The 20,526-nt window shown below is 38.6% G+C and overlaps 1 protein-coding gene across 25 annotated transcripts in view; it reads right to left on the bottom strand.

Annotated features, from left to right (window-relative positions):
• The window catches only part of DST (dystonin), a 491,438-nt gene that overhangs the window by 342,085 nt on the left and 128,827 nt on the right, over positions 1-20,526 (bottom strand). For 4 of the 25 annotated variants that reach the window (XM_019457479.2, XM_019457481.2, XM_019457482.2 and 1 more), the window contains exon 1: positions 19,355-19,545. The exons of 18 other annotated variants lie outside the window; for them this stretch is intronic. In XM_019457479.2, the coding sequence (XP_019313024.2) occupies positions 19,355-19,445 (91 nt within the window). In that variant the 5' untranslated portion in view covers positions 19,446-19,545. Of the gene's footprint in view, positions 1-19,354; positions 19,546-20,526 lie in introns of those variants that run through there. 3 more of the 25 variants (XM_019457489.2, XM_053904786.1, XM_053904787.1) reach the window with 1 other exon arrangement.

Here is a 20,526-nt window from a genome sequence, read left to right as displayed (position 1 = left end):
GTTCCTTTTCAAAACTGTGTCCCTAAAGGACCACATACCTTTGTCTATAACTGCACCAGACAGGGGCCTCGCTTTTTCTGTCTACCAAAGCAAGAGAGATTCAGTATTCTTTAAAAATAACAAGTCTAACCTGCCATGATTCACTATGAAGGCCACCTTAAGGAGATAAAAGTTAAGTGCCAAACTGTCATCAGATATAGTCCACACATCTCTTAAAATTGTTTTGACCTTCTGACATTACTTAGCAACTCAAGTCAATATCAACAAGCCCACAGTCAGTCTAACTGAAACACAAATATTAACTTTCAAACTAACAGTCAAGTACTCAACTGCCCATTGCATGTCATATGTTAGGCCCTAATGCGATAAATACACACATAATGTGTTCAAAGAGACCAACTAAATGTTCTGAGTTATGTTAAAAGTGTGGCAATGTTTACAGAATGGAGCTTGCCAAGGAAACAGGTTGGCTGGGCCCTTGAGACTTACCCTACTTGGTCAGGACCAGAGAGAAGGGGAAGTACAGCACATGCATCTATGTGGGTGCTTAAGTAGCACAATGACTCTCTCAGGGCAGCTTGATTAAGTAGAGAAAGCATTAATCTAGAAATCAGAATATCTGGGCTCCAGTTCCAACTCTGGTGCTAACTAGTTCTATGAGCTTAATATTTCTGAGCTTAATTCTCAGACATAAAATTCAAGAGCTAAATTACACAATCTCAGCTCTATGATTCTGATCTACTGTTCTGAATAAATGTGCTGTCACTATTAAAGAATCTTTCCTCTCTGCCTGGCCTACTATGGTAACATAGTTTTATTAAGCTGACTCAAATTTAAATACCACATAAACAGAAACATTTACATTTAATGTGAAAATATAGAAATGTTATGTATCCCATCTTAATTTTCCAGCTACCAACTTTCACATTTTTAGGGTTATACCAACACAAAGGCAAATGCATGAACAAAAACCATACTTTTTTCCTTTCTGTACCCTTCACAAAGCTGAGTTCCAGAACTTCCATCAAACAGAAAGAACTTAATAAACATGGATAAATTTTATATAAAAGACCTTGAAGATTTAAGTCTACATTTCTATAGTCTATCTAATTATAATTTTAAAAAATCAATACAAAATTTAGATGCACATGAGCCTTAAAGAGAAAGGGAGGACCTTCAACTTCTGAGCATCATAAAGTAACAGGGGCTGGATTTACTTTTCCACTTTACAAAACTATTTTTGCCTTTAAAAAGAGAGATAAGGGGCACCTGGGTGGCTCGGTCAGTTAAGCGCCCAATTTCAGCTCAGGTCATGATCTCATGGTCCGTGAGTTTGAGCCCCGCGTCAGGCTCTGTGCTGACAGCTCGGAGCCTAGAGCCTGCTTCAGATTGTGTGTGTCCCTCTCTCTCTGCCCCTCCCCTGCTCATGCTCTGTCTCTCTCTCAAAAATAAACAAACATTTAAAAAAACATTAAAAAGAGAGATAAAATTTATGAAACCACAACTTTTGAACATTAGGCAGTGGGCAGAACAGATGACAATGATCTTTGAGAAAAGGGAAACAAAACAAGGTGAGCCCTGCTATCACCCCAGCTTACTGCCTGGATGAGTTCCCAGGCTACAGTGTGTGTGTGTGTGTGTGTGTGTGTGTGTGTGTGTGTGTGTTTATCGGGGGGTACAGCTAGAGATGGGAAAGAAGAGAGCCAGTAGTCTTCCTCAGTTGAGGAGACAAGGGTTAATCTGAAGAGGTTAAGACAACCAGAATTTGAAAGGCAGAGAACCAGAAAAAAACTGCACAAGAGCAAACTCTAGAGATATGCAAGCAATTGTATCTTTACCTGACTATTGTGTACACTATACATAAGGAAACTAACAGAGATCAGGTAAAGAACCATCAGAAAGCAACAGGCGGAACACAAAATGGTATTGCCTCTGTAGTGGGGAAAATCAACCCTACACTAAAGCCTGCTCTGGTCCTGTCTAACAAAACCTTAAAAACAACCCTTGACAAGATTGCTTCATTCTAAATATTTAACTATATCCCAAAACAAAACTGAGAAACACTTAAAATAACACATTAAAAAATTTCAGCACGTGGAGCGCCTGGGTGATTCAGTCGATTAAGCACCTGACTCCTGATTTTGGCTTAAGTCATTATCTCACAGTTTGTAAGATCAAGCCCTGTGTCAGGCTCTGCACTGACAGAAGGAAGCCTGCCTGGGATTCTTTCTCTCCCTCTCTCTCTGCCCCTCCCCCACTTGCACTCTCATTCTCTCAAAATAAACAAACACTTTGTAAAAAGAAAAAAAAATAAATTGGCATCTATATAAAAAATTACCAGGCATGTAAGAAAGCTGGGAAGTAAAACCTATAATGAGGAAAAGTAATCAAAGAAACAGATCCAGAACAAATAACAGAAGTAGTAGACAAAGATATTAAAATAGCTATTAATACACTTCATATGTTAAAAAAGATAGAGGAAAGCATATTAAGAGAAGACACAGAAGAAATTTAAAAAGACCCAAACTGAACTTAATAGAGATAAAAAATACACTTGGTTGGATTAACAGTAAATGAGACACTGTAAAAGAAAAGAGTAATAAACCTGAAGCTAGTAACTCTAGTTAGTTAGGTTAAGAAACTAAATATGGAAAATTTTAAGGTCAAAACCCTCAGTGGAAATTCATTCATTCAACAATTTAAAAAACAAAATAATTAGTGAGTATCTAAAATACGCCAAATATCATGATAAGCACTGGAAAGATTTAAAAGACTTAAATTAAAAAAAATATTTTCCACAGTTTCCCCACTTAGTTTTGCAAACCTCAAGAGTTTTCAATATTTCCTTATTTGATGACCTTATAAACAAATATGCATTTTGTTTTCCTTAATCTCCCCATTGTATTTCCATATCATTGTTTACTATCAGGTACTAGAGTAAGTATATTATAACGATGGGGTTAGCTTATATTCCAATCCAAAGAAAAAGAAACTGTGCTATAATGGGGCTCTACCATAACTTCTTTATTCCTACTTGTTAGAGAAATAAAACTAGATGAAACAAGCTAAGGAATATAGGACATACTAGCTTCACCAAGTAAAGAGCATACAAAGTTCCTCATAAGATACTTTTTCCTACTGAATATATTGCATCTTAATTGTTCCAGAATTCATCTTGCTGGTTTTCCCTTATAGACTGAGATTTCCTAAGGAAAGCAACATCACCCTTTTCATCTTTGTGTATATCATGGGCACCCAATATTATTAAATAAATGAATGAAAAACTAAATGAGATTAAAAACAAACAGGAACTCTGGCTAAGGACCCCACTTCTTAGAGACCATTATTACATTTCTCTGCCCTACTCAAGTCAGGGCCTTCTCGCCCCAGTGGATTCTGCCTAAGAAGACAGCCTGCAAGTGTACAATCAAATCAAATGATGAAAATGATAGCTGAGGTCATAATGAACCACCTCAGCCATAAACAACCACACAAACCATAAGTCTGTAAATTGTTTATGAAAGTGCCAGATGGTCTATTAAGGCAATGTCACTTAATACCCACAATGTTGCTTATAAATTATACCTCTCAAGATCCCATGGATGAATCTTTTCTCAAAAACCAGCACTGTTTCATCATATACAAGCAAATATTTAATAATTTTCTTCTTTTAAACTTTCCACTTTATTTGTGGTGGTATTTATATTTATTACAGAAGTAACAGATACTTTTTTCAATTGTTAACTACAGAGACTGAAAAATAAAATCTCACCCCTTGGAGTTGACTATTTTTAACAGTTTGGTTCCTATCTTTTATAGTTCTATGTTTTAATACAGATTTTTTTTCATAAAAATGCCATACGTATCAGTCTTCTGTCTTTTAATTTTCTTTAAAAATATATCAGAGAAATGTTACAGGGAAATACTTAGAGACCTCACTCATATTCTTTATTAGTTTAACATAGAAATATCAAATTTTATTCAACTATCCCCTACTGAGAGTCATTCAGGTTGTTTTCAGTATTTTGCTATCATAAATAATGTCATATTCAATATCTTGAGTTTTACCTGCTACAAAGATCCTAAAATTGTGGTGGGTCAAAGAGTAAATGTGTCTTCAGCAGCAACCTCCCCTCCCCAAAGATGGCAGAAAATCACGTTATAAGCATGCATGAGAGTAGTGTTTTCCTACATTCTTGCTAGTACTGGACATTACACTATGCTAAATGCTTTTGGAAGATGATGACAGGAGTCCAAGTCATTACTAACTTTAAAAATATATAGTATTTCTTGTTTTCTAAAATCCTTAAACTTCTCCACAGACTTGCCCACTGTCAAAAATCTGCCAGTTATCTTCAGTTAACCAATGAGCAGGGCTATAGAAATTTACTTATAAGTTCCAAACAACCAACTTATAACACATTTTCTCTTAAAAATGCTGTTTAAATAAAGATGAGATATATTTTTAATTTAAAAAACAGTAAACAAAATTATTGATGTATAATATATACTGACACTTTGTAGTTAATCTAGAATAATTAAAATATATAACATTGGATCTATTTTCTAAAAGTTTCATAAATACATACAATAGGGGTGTTCCTATTGGAAATACACTTTCCAAATCACATCCTTCCCAACCATATACTTACCTGCTGTTATCATACAAGGAACTGAGGAGACTGGGACCCTCAGAAGAAATGCATACGAGCAGGGAAGGAGTTGGGGGTAAAAGATGAGGAATGGAGTCAGGCCACCATTCATCTAAAAACCCCTATCTCCCAACTTCCTAGAAATACCAAGAGCTAACCTCCCTCTCCTTTTTTCTCTACTCTTTCCCTCTCCACAGCCCTGCCTCACACACACACCACAGGCCTATTTGAGTTGTGAGCAAACTTCCCATTCCTTCCACTGCCACTCCTACCTACCTTCTAAATGTATTAGAATTCAGGCCACATACCATCATATTCTCCTCTTCAGTCCTGATCCACAGCAGAAGGGAAGGGTATGATTCCACCCAATCCTCAGAATGCAGGCCACAGGGAAGGGGTAAAGTATGGGTGTGCTCAGTGGCCCACATACCACCTTCCTGGAGCCTGCATCTGATAGTTAACTAGGAAACAGCCAAATCTACATGCTGATCAAAAAGCTGCAGCCAAATTGTCACTGGACCTTTCAACATGGAGGAATATTTTAATTGCATATTATAATTCCAATTTATATTAAGCCCAATCTATTTCTTAGAGCCCCAGAACACTGATGAGCCTGCTGCATTACTGACCTAACACGGGACCCTAAAATATACAAACATCAGGGACACCTGGTTGGCTCAGTTCATGGAGCAGGTGACTCTTGATCTCGGGGTTGTGAGTTCGAGCCCCACACTGGATGTAGAGATTACTTAAATAAAAACTTAAAAAAAAAACACATCAAATCCATCACTGAAAACAGCATTCTTCTTGCTGCATGTCTAGAATAACACGGTCATTACGACTTCTGCTATTGCCTGACTTTCTCCACTCATTTCCTTACTAATTCCCTAGCCAGCCATGGCTTTTTCATTAAGTGACTTAGATATACCCAAGGAAAGCATCCCTTCTATCTGCCAGCAAGTAAAGAAGGAGACCAAGCAATGTGGAGAACCAGAAATCAGGAGACCCCAAATTAGATCTCGCTTTACCCTTTGCTGGTCCCACTTCCCTGGACTTCAGTTTTCTCGAGTGTAAAATGAAAGGACAGAAAGTGAGCACACTCAATGTTTCTATCTTTTCCATACATCAACCATAAGCCATGTACTTCTCAAAGGCAGGCAGGTAGGAAAGTACAGTCAGGGTTAGATACAGAAGTCTCCAATAGCTCTGTTCCTTTGGGAGGTAGGGGAGAACAATGGAAGGGAAAAACAAATCTAAAAAGCATGAGCATGAGCAATCCCCCAGAATGAAGGCGCTTCAAAACTAAACATGACAATCCATGGTCCTGGGGCTGTAGCTCCATCTCAGACTCAAAAAAAGGCCAGCCAGTAACTATTCATTACTAAAGAACACTAAGTACCATGAAAGAAATCTTCAGTTCAACCAGAGATGGAGAAGGAAGCTCGAAGGAAACAACACTTTAGGCCTTTCCTCAAAATCATGTATGGTTATCATTTAAGTAAACCCAAAAGAAACACAGACCTAGACATGTAAGAACAGTGCATAGTGACAGAATGGATGACAATCTTAAAACTTCTAAAAAGAGCTCATTTGCACACATCTGAAGTCACCAAGTTTACATATCATTAATGCATGTGATGAGAATGAAAAAACTTTTAAAAATATGAATTTCTTCCAAAGTTCTACGCCAATCAGTGTTACAGATAAACCTAACCCTCCAAAGCACTGCTTAATTCAGTACCATTAATAAACAATACAGTCTTGAAGACTAAGCACAAGGAAATGAAATACACATGCAATCAATGATTTTCAAACTATATCAAAAACCCTGAAGGCATTTGAAAAAGGTTTTCAGGGGTGCCTGGCCGGCTCAGTCAGTAGAGTATGCAACTCTTAATCTTGGGGTTGTGAGTTCAAGCCCCACATTGGGCTTGGTGCCTACTTTAAAAAAAAAAGTTTCAAAAAGAATCAGTAATAGTTTCTGAAAAAAATAAAAATCATGAATATGGTAATCATTTCAAAAATTAAAAATGAGACAGATGCCATAAACAATAAATGGAAAATATGTCAGAAAGTGATGTCAAGGATAAATGGACAGATCATACCAGTATAAAGTGAAACATTCACAACTCAACAAAAACATAAAAGATCACTAACTTTCTTGTATCTATCACTTAAGGATCTAACATACTTGTTGGCACACAAAAACACAGAATAAGTATTTTCTAAATGAATAAATGATGTATCAATTCATTAAAGCAAGTATTATAGGATGATAAGAAACCTTGGCAATCATTTATTTTAATTTATAAACCCATCCAAATCTAGTTAGTTATCATAAGATTCAGGAATGGAAACCTGATTATTAGTCATTGCTTTCTTTATTGTTGAATTTCTAAAACTCAGAGAAATTAGAATTTTTAAGTTAGATATAAAACTCAAGAATCCACTCAATCATGAATTAGGCACTTCCTTAGAAGTAGTTCATTGTTAAGTGGCTTATATAATCTATGATTTCTTTATTATCTTGAAAACTTTTATTTCTGAAGTTTGTAATTAGGTCAAAAGATATCACTGCAATAATATTAACCAAAATCCACCAGGATACAAAACTGCTTTCATGACACTGTTTATCCCACTACATAATGGAATACACAAATCAGTCATTAAAAATGTTTTGAAATAATATTTAATGGCATTAGAAAATGCCATGATATATTAAGTGAATAAGCAGGATACAGAGCTTTACACACAGTGGCCCAAATTCTTAAATATTCTATATTAAGGAGAAAAGAGAAATGAAAAAAAAAAAAAAGAAATATGTCAGAACATTACATATTTGGATAACAGAACTACATATTATTTTTATTCATATTTTGTATATTTCCTTATTTTCAAAAAATGTTAGCGAGTTTGTATCAGATTTTTCTTCTCACATTCCCCCAAGTACTTACACAGTTCTTCCTTTTCCACTGAGTAATACAGAAATTACACCCTTTAGTGAATAGGACAGTTTTTCCGCCTAAATGTTAAACCCTGTAATTTTAAGAGTTGCTTCTGTTAACGATGGAAATAAAGGATAACAGAATTTTTCCCTCAAGTAACTAAATCCTCAACAGTCAGGAATAGAATTTATCACTAAAATTGATGGATTATGGATAGACCAAAACCATGTTAAAAATAAAAGCTTATGGATTATGGAGAGCCCAAATCTACATTACATAAAAAGTAAACCAGGGTGCCTGGGTGGCTCAGTCTGTTAAACATACAACTTCAGCTCAAGTCATCATCCCATGGTTCAAACCCCACATCAGGCTCCATGATAACAGTGCAGAGTCCGCTTGGGATTCTCTGTCTGTCTGTCTCTCTCTCTCTCTCTGCCCATCCCCCACTCACACTTTCTTTCTCTTTCAAAATAAACTTTAAAAAAAAAAAAAAGAAGTAAACCATACTTCTCTCCTTCCTAAACATGGACATGTCCAATCCCAACACATATTCAATGGCTATTCACTCAAAGAATATTCACCTCTTATCAGATACATTACTCATAATCTATATTATTAATAATTACTTTGTATATAAAGATGGGCCATAATTGTCTATAGTAGAGTGCTCTTCCTGACCAGCTATCAGAGAATCAAGATTCTAGTCTCCAGTCAGCCACTGAATCAATGCAATCATAGGAACCTGTTTTCCTTGGCTATAAAATAAGGGCACTGGCTTTTATGTTACTTGTCTGAGAGAATTGTTATATGAATATTATATCAAACACATAAAGATATGACAAACACATAAGGTACTATAGTTATTATGATCATCAGCCTAATTCATAGTTTCCTAAACCATGTTAAGAGTATCTCATTCAACCTTTACATTTGCTGAGCCACACCTTAGAATTATTTCTCACTACTAAGTCCTTAGATTTGATAATATGTGTGATATTAGTAGAGTCCTTAAAAATAGAAGATAAAATTTTTGACTTAACACTGATACCTAAAAATGAAATGTGTGGTTTAAAGTATTGATTAAACAGGGGCACCTGAGTGGCTCAGTCGGATGACCGTCTGACTTCAGCTCAGGTCATGATATCACGGTTCAGGGGTTCAAGCCCCGCATCAGGTTCTGTGCTGCTTGCTCAGAACCTAGAGGCTGCTTCCGATTCTGTGTCTCCTTCTCTCTCTGCCCTCCCCTGCTCATGCTCTGTCTCACTCTGTCTCTCAAAAATAAATAAATGTAAAAAAAAAAAATTTAAGTATTGATTGAATCATTCTGATAATATTTTCCTACAATTGCAGAGTGAATGAAATACCAGGTCACACTGCCCAGATGAAATGGTACGGTGGAGAAAGCCCTGTGCTGATGCCATCCACCCCTCACAAACAACACCAAGTCTCCTCCCCTTACTGAAATTCTGCTTTCCTCAAATAGCCAACTCGGCTAGTAAAACCCTGGAATGTTCACATTACTCCTCTTTTGTGGCACTCACTTATAATGCATAGAGCTGGTCCACCTTCCTCACCAAAACTGTGTCTTTGGGAGGCTACAGTCCTGTAGTCCTATGTTCCTCTTCCTTCTGCAGACCCTAGTTCCTCTATACATTTTTAAAGCATATGATCAACAAATATTTAGAATTAAACCACATATTCCAGCCATGCCTGGGTGGCTCAGTCGGTTAAGCATCCAACTCTTGATTTCGGCTCAGGTCTTGATCTCACTGTTTGTGAGTTCGAGCCCCACATTGGTCTCTGCGCTGACTCCATGGAGTCTGCTTGGGATTCTCTCCCTCTTCCTCTCTCTCCGTGCCTCCCCTGCTCTGTCTCTCTGTCTGTCTCTCTCAAAATAAATAAATAAATAAACAAAGAAACAAACAAACTTTGGTCAGGGGGGTGGGGAAGATCATAAAATGAACCACCAAATATTTCTTTTATCATTCACCTCTTTCCCCTAGCAAAGGTAGTCGATGGTGTTCCAGCATTCATCAATGTTCACAGCCTGTGGCTCTTCTAAAATACGCTGAAAGAAAAATCAGGTAATCTTGTTCTACCTCTTAACTCACATGATTTTAAAACTCAAACATGATCACTGAGTTAAAGGCACTGTCTTCAGTTTAAGGGACAAGAGTAAAACTATGTGTTCTTAGATATTACATACATATAGCTTTACACCCAGGCTATAATCAAATCGCCACAACAAAAACTTGCTAAACAACTAAAGCTAACAATTATCTATGTAACCCTACTTCTGATCACATTTTAAATAAGTAATCCAATATCCTAAGAGCTGAACTTTCATATGTTTTGCAGGACATGGACTACTAACTGCAGTTTATCCTTAAAATAGAACAGTTCAACTAATTTTAGACTCAAGTGCTATAAAGCATCATAGCTGCCAACTGGATACCTGAATCGTAGCAGCAGCATATGCAGATAACTGAGCAAACTGTCAGATAGCTGAACTCTGAGACACCACATGCAATCCTCTGAAGTAGCTACAATATTTAATGCATGTACCCAAAACAAAATGGTAGTTAAAAACAACATGACCGTATGAAAGGAAATAATCAGGGCCTTATTTATTTAAATAATATCTATAATATGCAATGGTTTATAAGTGTCAAAAGGAGGCAACTGTATAAAAAGTCATTAGCCATTTGCAAAACACGTATCTACTAAAAGACCATTATATAAAACATACAAAGAATTCTTAAAACTCAACAATAAGACAAACAATCCAATTAAAAAGTGGGCAAAAGGCCCGAATAGACACCACACCAAAACAGTAAAGATGGCAAATAACCATATGAAAAGATGTTCCACATCATATGTCATTAGGGAACTGCAAATTAAAACAATTCAAAACCATTTCACACCTTTTAGAATGATTAAAATCCAAAACACTGACAACACCAAATGCTGGCGAGGATGCGGCGCAACAGGAACACTCATTCATTGCTGGTGGAAATGTAAAAGGCTACAGCCACTTTGGAAGACCGTTTAGCAGTTTATTACAAGATAACAAAGCCTTACCATACGATCCAATAGCTGTACTCCTAGGAATTTACCCAAATGAGTTGGAAACTTCTGTCCATATAAAACCCGGCTCACAAATGTTTATAGCAGTTTTATTCATAACTGACAAAAGCTGAAAGCAAGAAAGATGTCCTCAATAGATGAGTGGATAAACTGCGGTACATCCAAATAATGGAATATTAGTCAGCAATAAAAAGAAATGAGCTATTAAGCCATGAAGGGACATGGAGGAACCTTAATTGCCTATTACCAAGTGAAAGAATCCACTGTGAAAAGGCTACAAACTACATGATTCCAACTAGAGAACTTCTAGAAAAGGCAAACTATGAAGACTAAAAAGATCAGTAGCTGCCAGAGATTCAGGGATGAAGGAGGATGAATAGGTAGAATGCAGAGTATTTGGGGGCAGTGAAACAATTCTGTATGATACTGTAATGGTAGACACATGATACATGCATTAGTGAACCCTAATCTAAACTATGGATCTTAATAATAATACATCAATATTGGTTTATCAATTATAACAAAAGTACCACACCAATGCAAGATATCAAAAGGGGAAACAGTAAGGGGCAAGGAAGGAGTATATGGGAACTCTCTGTACTTTCTGCCCAATTTTTCTATGAATTAAAAGTACTTTCAAAGTAGTCTATTCACTCAAAATAAAATAAAATAAAATAAAAGCTACTGGCCTAGGAGGAGCCAGAGGACTTGAGTCATCTATGTAATCTCTGCTGCTCAGAATACTTCATATGTACTACTTTATCCCACCTTCACTGAGCCAGTGAGGTAGACTTGATGCATCAGACCTCACCAGGTTAATAAAGGTAGGACAAAATAAGCCACCAAGTAGTAGTATTCCATGTCAAGAATCAAGAATGCATACAGTCACACTGGCATGGCCAGCATGGAGAACTGTAACACTGCAAATAAGGGCATGTTTTAATTCACCGAGACAATAGTATCTTTGTAAAATGTCTTTAATACCAGGATTCACTGGGAAATATTTTCACCCACTAGAGAAAAATCAAGACTTTGTCAATTCGCTTTGACGATTCTTTCCAGGAAACATTTCAGGCATGTATCAAAGCGGCCACATTCATTGGTGACATTTACAAAACTTAATTCTTCTCAAAATCTCAACCTAAATATACACTGAAAATGCTCATCTTAAAATTTTATTTTCCTTTCATGGATATCTAATAATTGGAATTTATAATCCAGCTAAGATATATAACAGTTCAATCTCCAAAGTCTATTTAACACTTGAATTGAAATAAATCTCTATCAATTTTTAAGCTATTAATTTTAATGTCATGCATCCATTTAACACATCCCAAGCAGTTGTAGTATTAATCAAAATCACAATCCTAATAAAAATTTTTTCACAAAAACAACTTCTGCAACATTTACCAATGGAATGAAACTCAAAATATATAGTATGTCAAATATACACTTTATGTTCAAATGCCATGGCCACCATTTACAGCAATGTGATCTTAGGAAAATTAACTTCTCTAAGCCTCCATTTCCATATGGGCAAAATGGCAGTAGTTGCAGCGAAGATGAAAGAGTTATGAGAATTAGAAATTATACATATATAATTCATTTGCAATACCCAGCACTGTCTGGCATATAAGTAGGTAAGCATATAAATGGTAGCTATTGTTTTTACTATTTTCAGTTAGAAATTAAAAGCTTCACCCATAAATTAAAGGATGGCTTAGAACTTACAAGATCATGTAACTACTGCACTTCTTATATACCAAACAAAACTGACTACAAATCTGAAGTTTACATAGGAGGGAAAAAAAAGACTTTTTGAAATAAAACCAAACACTACAAATTACTGAAATATATTGAAAGATTTGTTTTTAATAACTTACAGTTATTTCTACAAAGGATCTTAAACCAGTAATTTTATTTGCTTAAAGAAAACAAATTCACTGCTCTAAGATACTACAAATCCTGCTCAGAGTATTCCAACAAGATTGATAAGCCATTACTTCAGGAGCCCTATATTAAATGGAACATTCCAGTTTTCTAGGTCACACTACTTGCTGTATTCCCAAAGTCAAGCAAAACAGCATTCATACCATTTCATTACCAAAGAAGGTCTAATAATCATTTATATTAAAAATTTGTTTTGGGTCACCTGGGTGACTCAGTCGATTAAGCATCCAACTTCAGTTCAGGTCAGGATCTCACAGTTTCATGAGTTAGAGCCCCTGCATCGGGCTCTCTGCTCTCAGTGCAGAACTCGCTTTCAGGCCCTCTGTCTCCCTCTCTGACCCTCCCTTGCAGTCTCACTCTCTCTCAAAAACAAACGAACATTTTTTTTTAATTGTTTCAGGGGCACCCAGGTGGCTCAGTTGGTTAAGCAACCAATTCTTGATTTCAGCTCAGGTCATGATCCCAGGGTCATGGGATCGAGCCCTGCATGGTGCTTTATACTGTCCACACATGGACCCTGCTCGGGATATTCTCTCTCTCTCTCTCTCTCTCTCTCTCTCTCTCTCTCTCTTTCTCCCTCTGCCCCTCCGCCACTCACTCACACTCTTCTCTCTCAAGATAAATAAACTTTAAAAAAAAAATTGTTTCAAAAAGATACTTTCTAATTAACACACTACACATTTTTTTTACAAAAATTAAAAAGAAAACGCTCCAGGCTTCTTCAAATGTAACTTCAACAATGAAAGTTGCTGCACCCCTTCCCAGTCCCATACACAGAACCAACCAGTCAGCCATCCTGTCAACTTCTATAATTTCTCTTGAATCAGCCTTCCATTCCAACCACCATAATTATACAGCGGCCTGTCTCCCTACTGTCACCAAAGTTATCTCTCTAAAAGCTATTCTCACTGGTAGCATTCTACTGAAGATCATTAGGGTTCCCTTCCCTACCTACAGAATAAAGCCCAAACCTGAGCCTCAGTGAGGCATTCAACACCCTTTCGATCTGCCCCAACATAACCCTCCATATTCACCCACTTCCATTTTCCTACAACCTCTACACACTTGCATCTCAAAAACTTATTGTGCACTTTAGCCAAATGCTCAAAATGGATTCTATGGTTATAGTAATGAAATGGAATGGTCACACTAGTCTTTCCTCTTGGAGCTTTCCTCCCTGGTACCTTCACCTCACAGAGTAAAATCCCTTTCGACCATAAGTACAACATCCAACGCAAGCAGAATTATTTGCTTCCTCTTCTGAAAGAGATAATAGTAGGTTGAAAAATAACAGCAAATAAAATCGCATTAAAGAAATAAACTAACAAATGGGGCACCTGGATGGCTCAGTCAGTTAAGCATCCGACTTCAGTTCAGATCGTGAGTTCGAGCCCCATGTCAGGCTCTGCGCTGACAGCTCAGAGCCTGGAGCCTGCTTCAGATTCTGTGTCTCTGCCCCTCCCCCCACTCACACTCTGTCTCTCAAAAGTGAACGTTTAAAAAAATTTTTTTAATAAAAAAAGAAATAAACCAAAAAATAAATAAATCCTTATTTGATCTGTTATAGAAATAATGATGTATTTCAGCAGATAGCTGCCTGAAATTCCTTTTTGTAAGTAGTATGTGATTTCCTAGTTTACTAAGAGCTGAGAAATGGACACAAAAGCCTTTCTTTTCAAAAGAAAAGTCCCATGTAACAGAAGCACCCAAGTTTCTTTTTAATTAATAAGAAATACTAAATATTCTAAACTACAAATCCTCTCACTCAATTCGTTCATAAGACAAACGGTCAGATAATCTTACACATTTTTATACTCAGTTGTAGAGCTAAAACAGAAAGGAACACCCAACAGCCTCGATACTCTCCATCTTTCTGTCACCTCTATAGCTTCGGATGTTTTTACAATCTTCAATTTCGTGAAGACGCTTTGGTCAAACAGTCCAGCTCTCCAGAGCCAGGCTCCTGGGCACACATGACCCAAACGCAGAAACACTGAAGTTTCTTTGCCTGGCTACAGATTAACTGTAAGACAATAAATTGTTCCCACTGCCTCTCCTTACATGTCATTTATTACCTAAAACATCACCACTGAGCCAGATAAAAGCATCTCCACATTGCTCAAATAAAAAAACTTTCAAAAGCATAAAGCTTTTTTAAAAGTCCCTGGGTAAATAAATGTTGAGAAATCTACAAAAGTCTAAGTCAAAACAAAAGAAACCAAAGGAGCATCAGTCTGATATTTTGGGATCAATGTTAAATTCACTAACAATATCTAATAACTGCTTACATTCCTAGACTGATAGTGTTCCTTATGGTAGGAGGCAATGAAGAAATTATTTGGCCAATTTGAAATTACTTTCAAATCCATTTTGTAACATTATAAAACATTCAACTATGTCATTTTGAAAATCCTCAAAGATTTCAGCAGAGCTCTCAGATATTCTCTTAAATTTTAGCAAAGTCAAATATATTGTGTTATGGTCGTTAACATGTGCCTAAACTTTAAGTTTTGAATTTCAGGGCAGATACTTTACCCTCTGTGTGCCAGACACTGCTGGTTGCAAACTCTATAATCCATTTTTACTTATCCTTTAAACCAACACAAGTTCAACTGTGTTCAAGCGGGTACTTTCCTAGTCTGCTATGCAGATAGCAGTGACCATTTTAATAGTTCCTGTGAAGGAGATACTAGTGAAAGTTGCTAAGTGGGCTTCTAAAAAAACTCTTTAAAAGGAGGCCAACTCAACTAGTTTGCGCCTTTTGTCCTTTGTCCTTGCACTTCTTCCTCCATGTGGAAGTAAGACACAAGGGATAGAAAAGGAGCAGCCATCTTGTGATGACAGAATGACCACATGATACACAAGTGGCTAAGCAGCAATACAGAAGTCCAGGTCCTGTTGGCAAATCCAGGTATCCTTCAACCCTGGTCTGCCTACCTGCCTACCATGACCTCTCAGTACCTGATACAAAGAAACACTATCATCTGTTTTCTGTTACAAACAATCAAATACAATCCTAACACTTACTACCAGATTAAGCCTATTTCATTCGTTAAAGGAAAAGAAAAAACCAAGACTAATACTGTTGTAACTAGCTACAATATAATACTATCATGATGCAGCACAGCTGAAGTTCACTATTACACAACTATTACATTAACCTGTGAGCAGAGCATGAGCAGGTGAAATGTGAAATCAAGTTTTTGCAGCATCCTGGAATCCAAGTGAAAACCACTGAGCAAGATCATCAAAGACTACACAATATGAAGGGCAGGAAAGTTCCTGGAAACCTTTACACTCCAACTTTCAAATCAGATGGCACCAGAGTAGTTTACACAGCAAAAGGACAGGATTTTTGCCAACCACACATCTATGCAGGCCATAAAACTGAACTTGAAATGAAAACTACAGGTGCAGTGATTCTCAGTCACCAAGCACATAAGCAGAATTACATAGCCCTGAGAGAAGGGACTGAAGCAATTACTCAAAGTTTTCACGAAAAACAAAATTTTTTTCCTTTTTTTCCTAAGTAATCAAAGACGATTTTTACAAGTAACAAATCTGGCATGCAGTTTTCAAAGAGAATGATAGTGAAACATTTTTTTACAGTTGTGTGGGGATAATTGATTAATTTCCAGATCAATGGGAAGACATTCATTTGGCTGCACCAAAATAAACTACCTTCTTTTTAAGTCTAAACTGTATAAAATAAGATTTGCTGGGTTCATATTAATGATGTCATTTTTCACATTTAACATCCTTTTCAAAAAGTAACAACACTGAGAAAGTTAAAGCTTCCAATGACAGAGCTACCTAGCAGAATTTCACGGATTAAAGTGACAGCTAATTAGTATTAATAATATAAAAACATATAATTAAGTATAATAGTATACAGATTAGTTTCCTTACACTGACCAGAAAAAAAAACCAAGAGGGATTATTCTGTCCTTTTATGCTAAGCTACTCAACATGTTTTGTATTACATGGTAAATACAGTAGATAAGCTAATAAATATTAAAGAAAGCCACTGACATGGGCAATTTCTAGCATAAAAAATAAGTAAATATTTTTTATTTGTAAATAAATGCCTTTACTCCCCCTGACTGCGCTGTTAGCTGAAGTAATGTGATGTTTTTTTAATTGGATACCCTGAATATTCTGACTGTATGTTTTATAAGAGGACTACAATATGAATCAGAGCACTGCACTCCTCTCTGCAGCAAATAGCTCTGTGTTATTCTAATTCAGCAAACAGTTGCCTATTTTTACTCAGAAGTAACGGACCAAAGCAAGACACTAGAATAGGCCACACCGTAAGTAATTAGGGCTCACTCACTTGCCACTACTGGGTTTTCTACAAAGGACTAGGTTGGAAGTCCTTGCAAGGCCATCTGAGGACTAAGCCTGACAAAACTCTCAGCTCCTAAACCCAGTACTCATAATTGCTGACAGTATAGATTATTACAACTCTACGTTTCTGACAACAGACAAATTTTGAATTTGTTCCAGCTGACTCCACCACTTACCCTATTCAACAGCTGGGGCATATGATAACTTGGCAACCTGATAATACACTAGCTGAATGCAAACTCATTCTGTAACCAAGGAACTTTGTCAGAAATAAAAGTCAAAATAACCTCTCTTAAGTTCAAATGGGAATGCGAGATGTTTGAACAATGCATGATTTCAGAAAATGAGCAACCGTACTTTGAAAGTTTAGTGAACTGACACTCCCTATTCAAAGCCTACAATTCTTTCCTGATTAGATCAGCCCCCACAGCAAGTCATTGGGATCATAAGCACTATAGTGAAGTCATCGTATTGGATACTGATGGGAAATCATAACTGGCTTCAAAACACATTGGGAAACAATGAGTTTTCCAGGTCTCCAGTCCTTCATATGATACACTAACCAATACTCTTACTTTCCTTTACAAAACTAAATGAAACATAGGACATCTATAAAGCCAAGTACAAATTGATGACCTAAGCATTTTAAAACCACAAAGAAAATGAAGGAAACAATCCTCACTTTTTTCTGTGAAATTTTGGACGTGTTTGAAAAAGTGTATGCCTAAGTGCAATACTGATCATTAGGTCATAATTTAAATGAAGTGTCATGAAAACTGCAATGGCCTTCAGATCTTTAATTTTCTTTTATTTCCAAAGGCAAATAGAAACAAGCTTTTCAATAATGTCTGCTTCTGCAAGACAAGTCTAATCAGCACTTCAGTTACTGTTTTCAAAGTCACCTGAAAACAGCCACGTATCACTGAGGCAAAACTCGATGAGACAAAAATTCATATGGCTATAATTTTTTTCGAAAGTATAAAATGTATATGCTTTAGAACTTTCCAACTTTTTTCTTTGGGATTTTAAAGAGCACAGGTGTGTGTCTTCAATAAGGTTTACTAGTCTATATTGCAATGTTTCTCATTTTTAACGTTCTGGAGACAACTGATTAAGAAAGACATAAACATGAGAATATTACACACGTACACAGACATAAATGCTACCAATGTGCTTTCGCCTAAAATACCACTGCATTTGCTCAGTGGCAGTATTATACACAATAGAGTCTTGGCACAAAGGAATTCTGATTGTGCTGTTTACAAAATTCTACGTGGATTAAAAGAATGTCAATAATAAAACACATTCTAGAAAGAGATAAAACATATTACTGGGTGGGTTTTGAGATTTTTGGAGATTTGGAATTTAATTATTTAATTCAGTATTTTATATTTCTACTTTCTACTAATAGAAAACTATTAATGCGGGCCATTTTTAACCATATAATGCCCATTCAAATTACCGAAATTGAGCCCAAAGCCAATATTCGAAAGATCTAAAGCCATTTGAATCCAAGATATGAATCAGACCACTATTCACTATTAATATATTAAGACTCTGTGAGCTAGCCTTGGGTGTGCAGTGTTTCAGTCTCCTTACTGTGTCTCTGTACGCACTGAAAAATGATTTCCAGAGACAAAAAGACCCTTTAAGAGGAGATGGTGCACTTTAAGATGGAAGTAAACAATACTAAAATATGAAAAATTTATCAGGTTGGCACAGAATTTCCCCAACATAAAGTATAGGCAAAAAAAAAATCTCAAAATATATTGCTTTATATTTAAATTTACAAGAGTCGCTGACTTAAGTCTTTCATCCATCACAATCAAATAATTTTTATGACACATAAGAACAGGTATATAGTCACAAACCATAAACTTTTTTCAAATAAAATCGTTCTAAGAAAAATGATTTGGTGATGCACTCAATGGTGAAACAGCCCATCTATTTAAGAACCCCAGAACCTTTTGTATAGGGTTAACCAATACCCCATGCAAAGCAAGAGCAGCAATGCCTTAGTAATTCTATGGAGAATTAATCAGTACCCACCCTCCCAGGAAGAATTATGATTATGCATAGTACTTAACAGCTTTTACAAGGGAAAGAAAAATGCAATGTGCTCAGAACCCAAACCCCTTCCCCCCACGCCACAGCCTATCAAAGGGCGTCTCCAGACCATTGCCCACCCCACCACCCTTCTGTGAGTCAGGGTTACTGAATCCCTTCCAAAAAGACCTGGTCCGTTCCCAAGACTGGTCCAGACACCTGTTTACCTATGCCCAAGCCGTAGTGGCTCTGGTTAAGCAAAGATAACGGTTACCCGGCTGGTGCGTGCCAAGCCCCGCAGCCCAAGCACCGGGCACCACATACCTTTGTACCTCTCCAGGACATCCTCATAGGCCTGGAGGTACTCCTGCTCCTCCACGTACAGGTAAGCAGCTGGCGAGAGGTACCCCGCCATGCCGAAGTTTATCTAAGCGATGACTGGCCAATTCCCCTTTCCCCCTCCTAACCCCGGGAGTCAGCAAGACGCTGCCTAGGGAACTGGAAAAGCGGAAGGAGCGGCACGCTGGTGGAGAGCACTGAAGCCGGAGACGCAGAGCCCGGGGCGCAAGGGGGTGGTGGGCGCCGGAGCCGGCAGAGGAAACGCCCAGGCCCCCTGGCGGGCTGCGGGTGCCAAGCCGCTGCTCCGGGGAGCCAGAGTCCCTCTCAGGTTTCAGCAGCAGCAAATCTCGGCAAGCCCGGGGGCGGCGACAAGCAGCGCCACACCACGCGGAGGAGCCTGGAGCACGGTGGGGACAGGCGAAGGGCGGCAGGCGCCGGGACCCTCTTCGGCCAACGCGGTCGCCACCCTGGCCCTGCGATGGGTGCCTGCTCCGGGCCGGGCCGAGGCCGCGGCGGCGGTGCGAGAGGACTGGCGCGCTGCCTCCGCCCGGGATGCTGCGCGGCGCATCTGCGGCATTTCCTGGCCGCCGCGCCGCAGACACTCGCCCGCGCCCCCGGAGAAAGGGAGGGGGGAGGGCGGAGGGCGGAAGGGAGGGGGCAAGCGCGGCGGTCAGCGCCCGGGCTGGCTAGGCTCCGACCCCGGCGCGGCTCGGCCCCTCCCTGCCAGGCAGCGCCGGGCGCCCCGTGGCCCCCTCCCCGGCCCGCCCACCTAGGTCGGTCTTGCTGCCAAGCACGCCCACCCCCGGACACTGGCCGGCCAGCCCGGATCCCCAAGGGTGAGGTTTCTATTTGGGACCCACAACAGGTGCCTGGGAAACAAAGCCGCAGATCGCGGTCACTGACGAGCGCAGGATACCCCCCCACCCACCCCCTCTGCCCCTCGCTGAGCAGTCTGCAGTTCTCCCCGGGGAAGGGGTGACGCGGAGGAGAGTGGAAAATACACTTCAACCCAGCTTATGGCATAGAGGGACTCAGGTCACTCAGTGGTAGCAGCACGGGACGGGGCCGGGCGGGGGGGGGGGGGGGGGTCCCTGCTCTGGGCACATCTCGGGGGCGGGGCGGCGCGGCCTCTGCAGGTGGCCCTGCGCGTCAGGGCC

This window comes from Panthera pardus, unplaced genomic scaffold (assembly GCF_024362965.1).
Source record: "Panthera pardus isolate Hobbes unplaced genomic scaffold, ASM2436296v1 HiC_scaffold_17, whole genome shotgun sequence".
NCBI lineage: Eukaryota > Metazoa > Chordata > Mammalia > Carnivora > Felidae > Panthera > Panthera pardus.
This window is presented reverse-complemented; position numbering and strand designations above follow the sequence as displayed.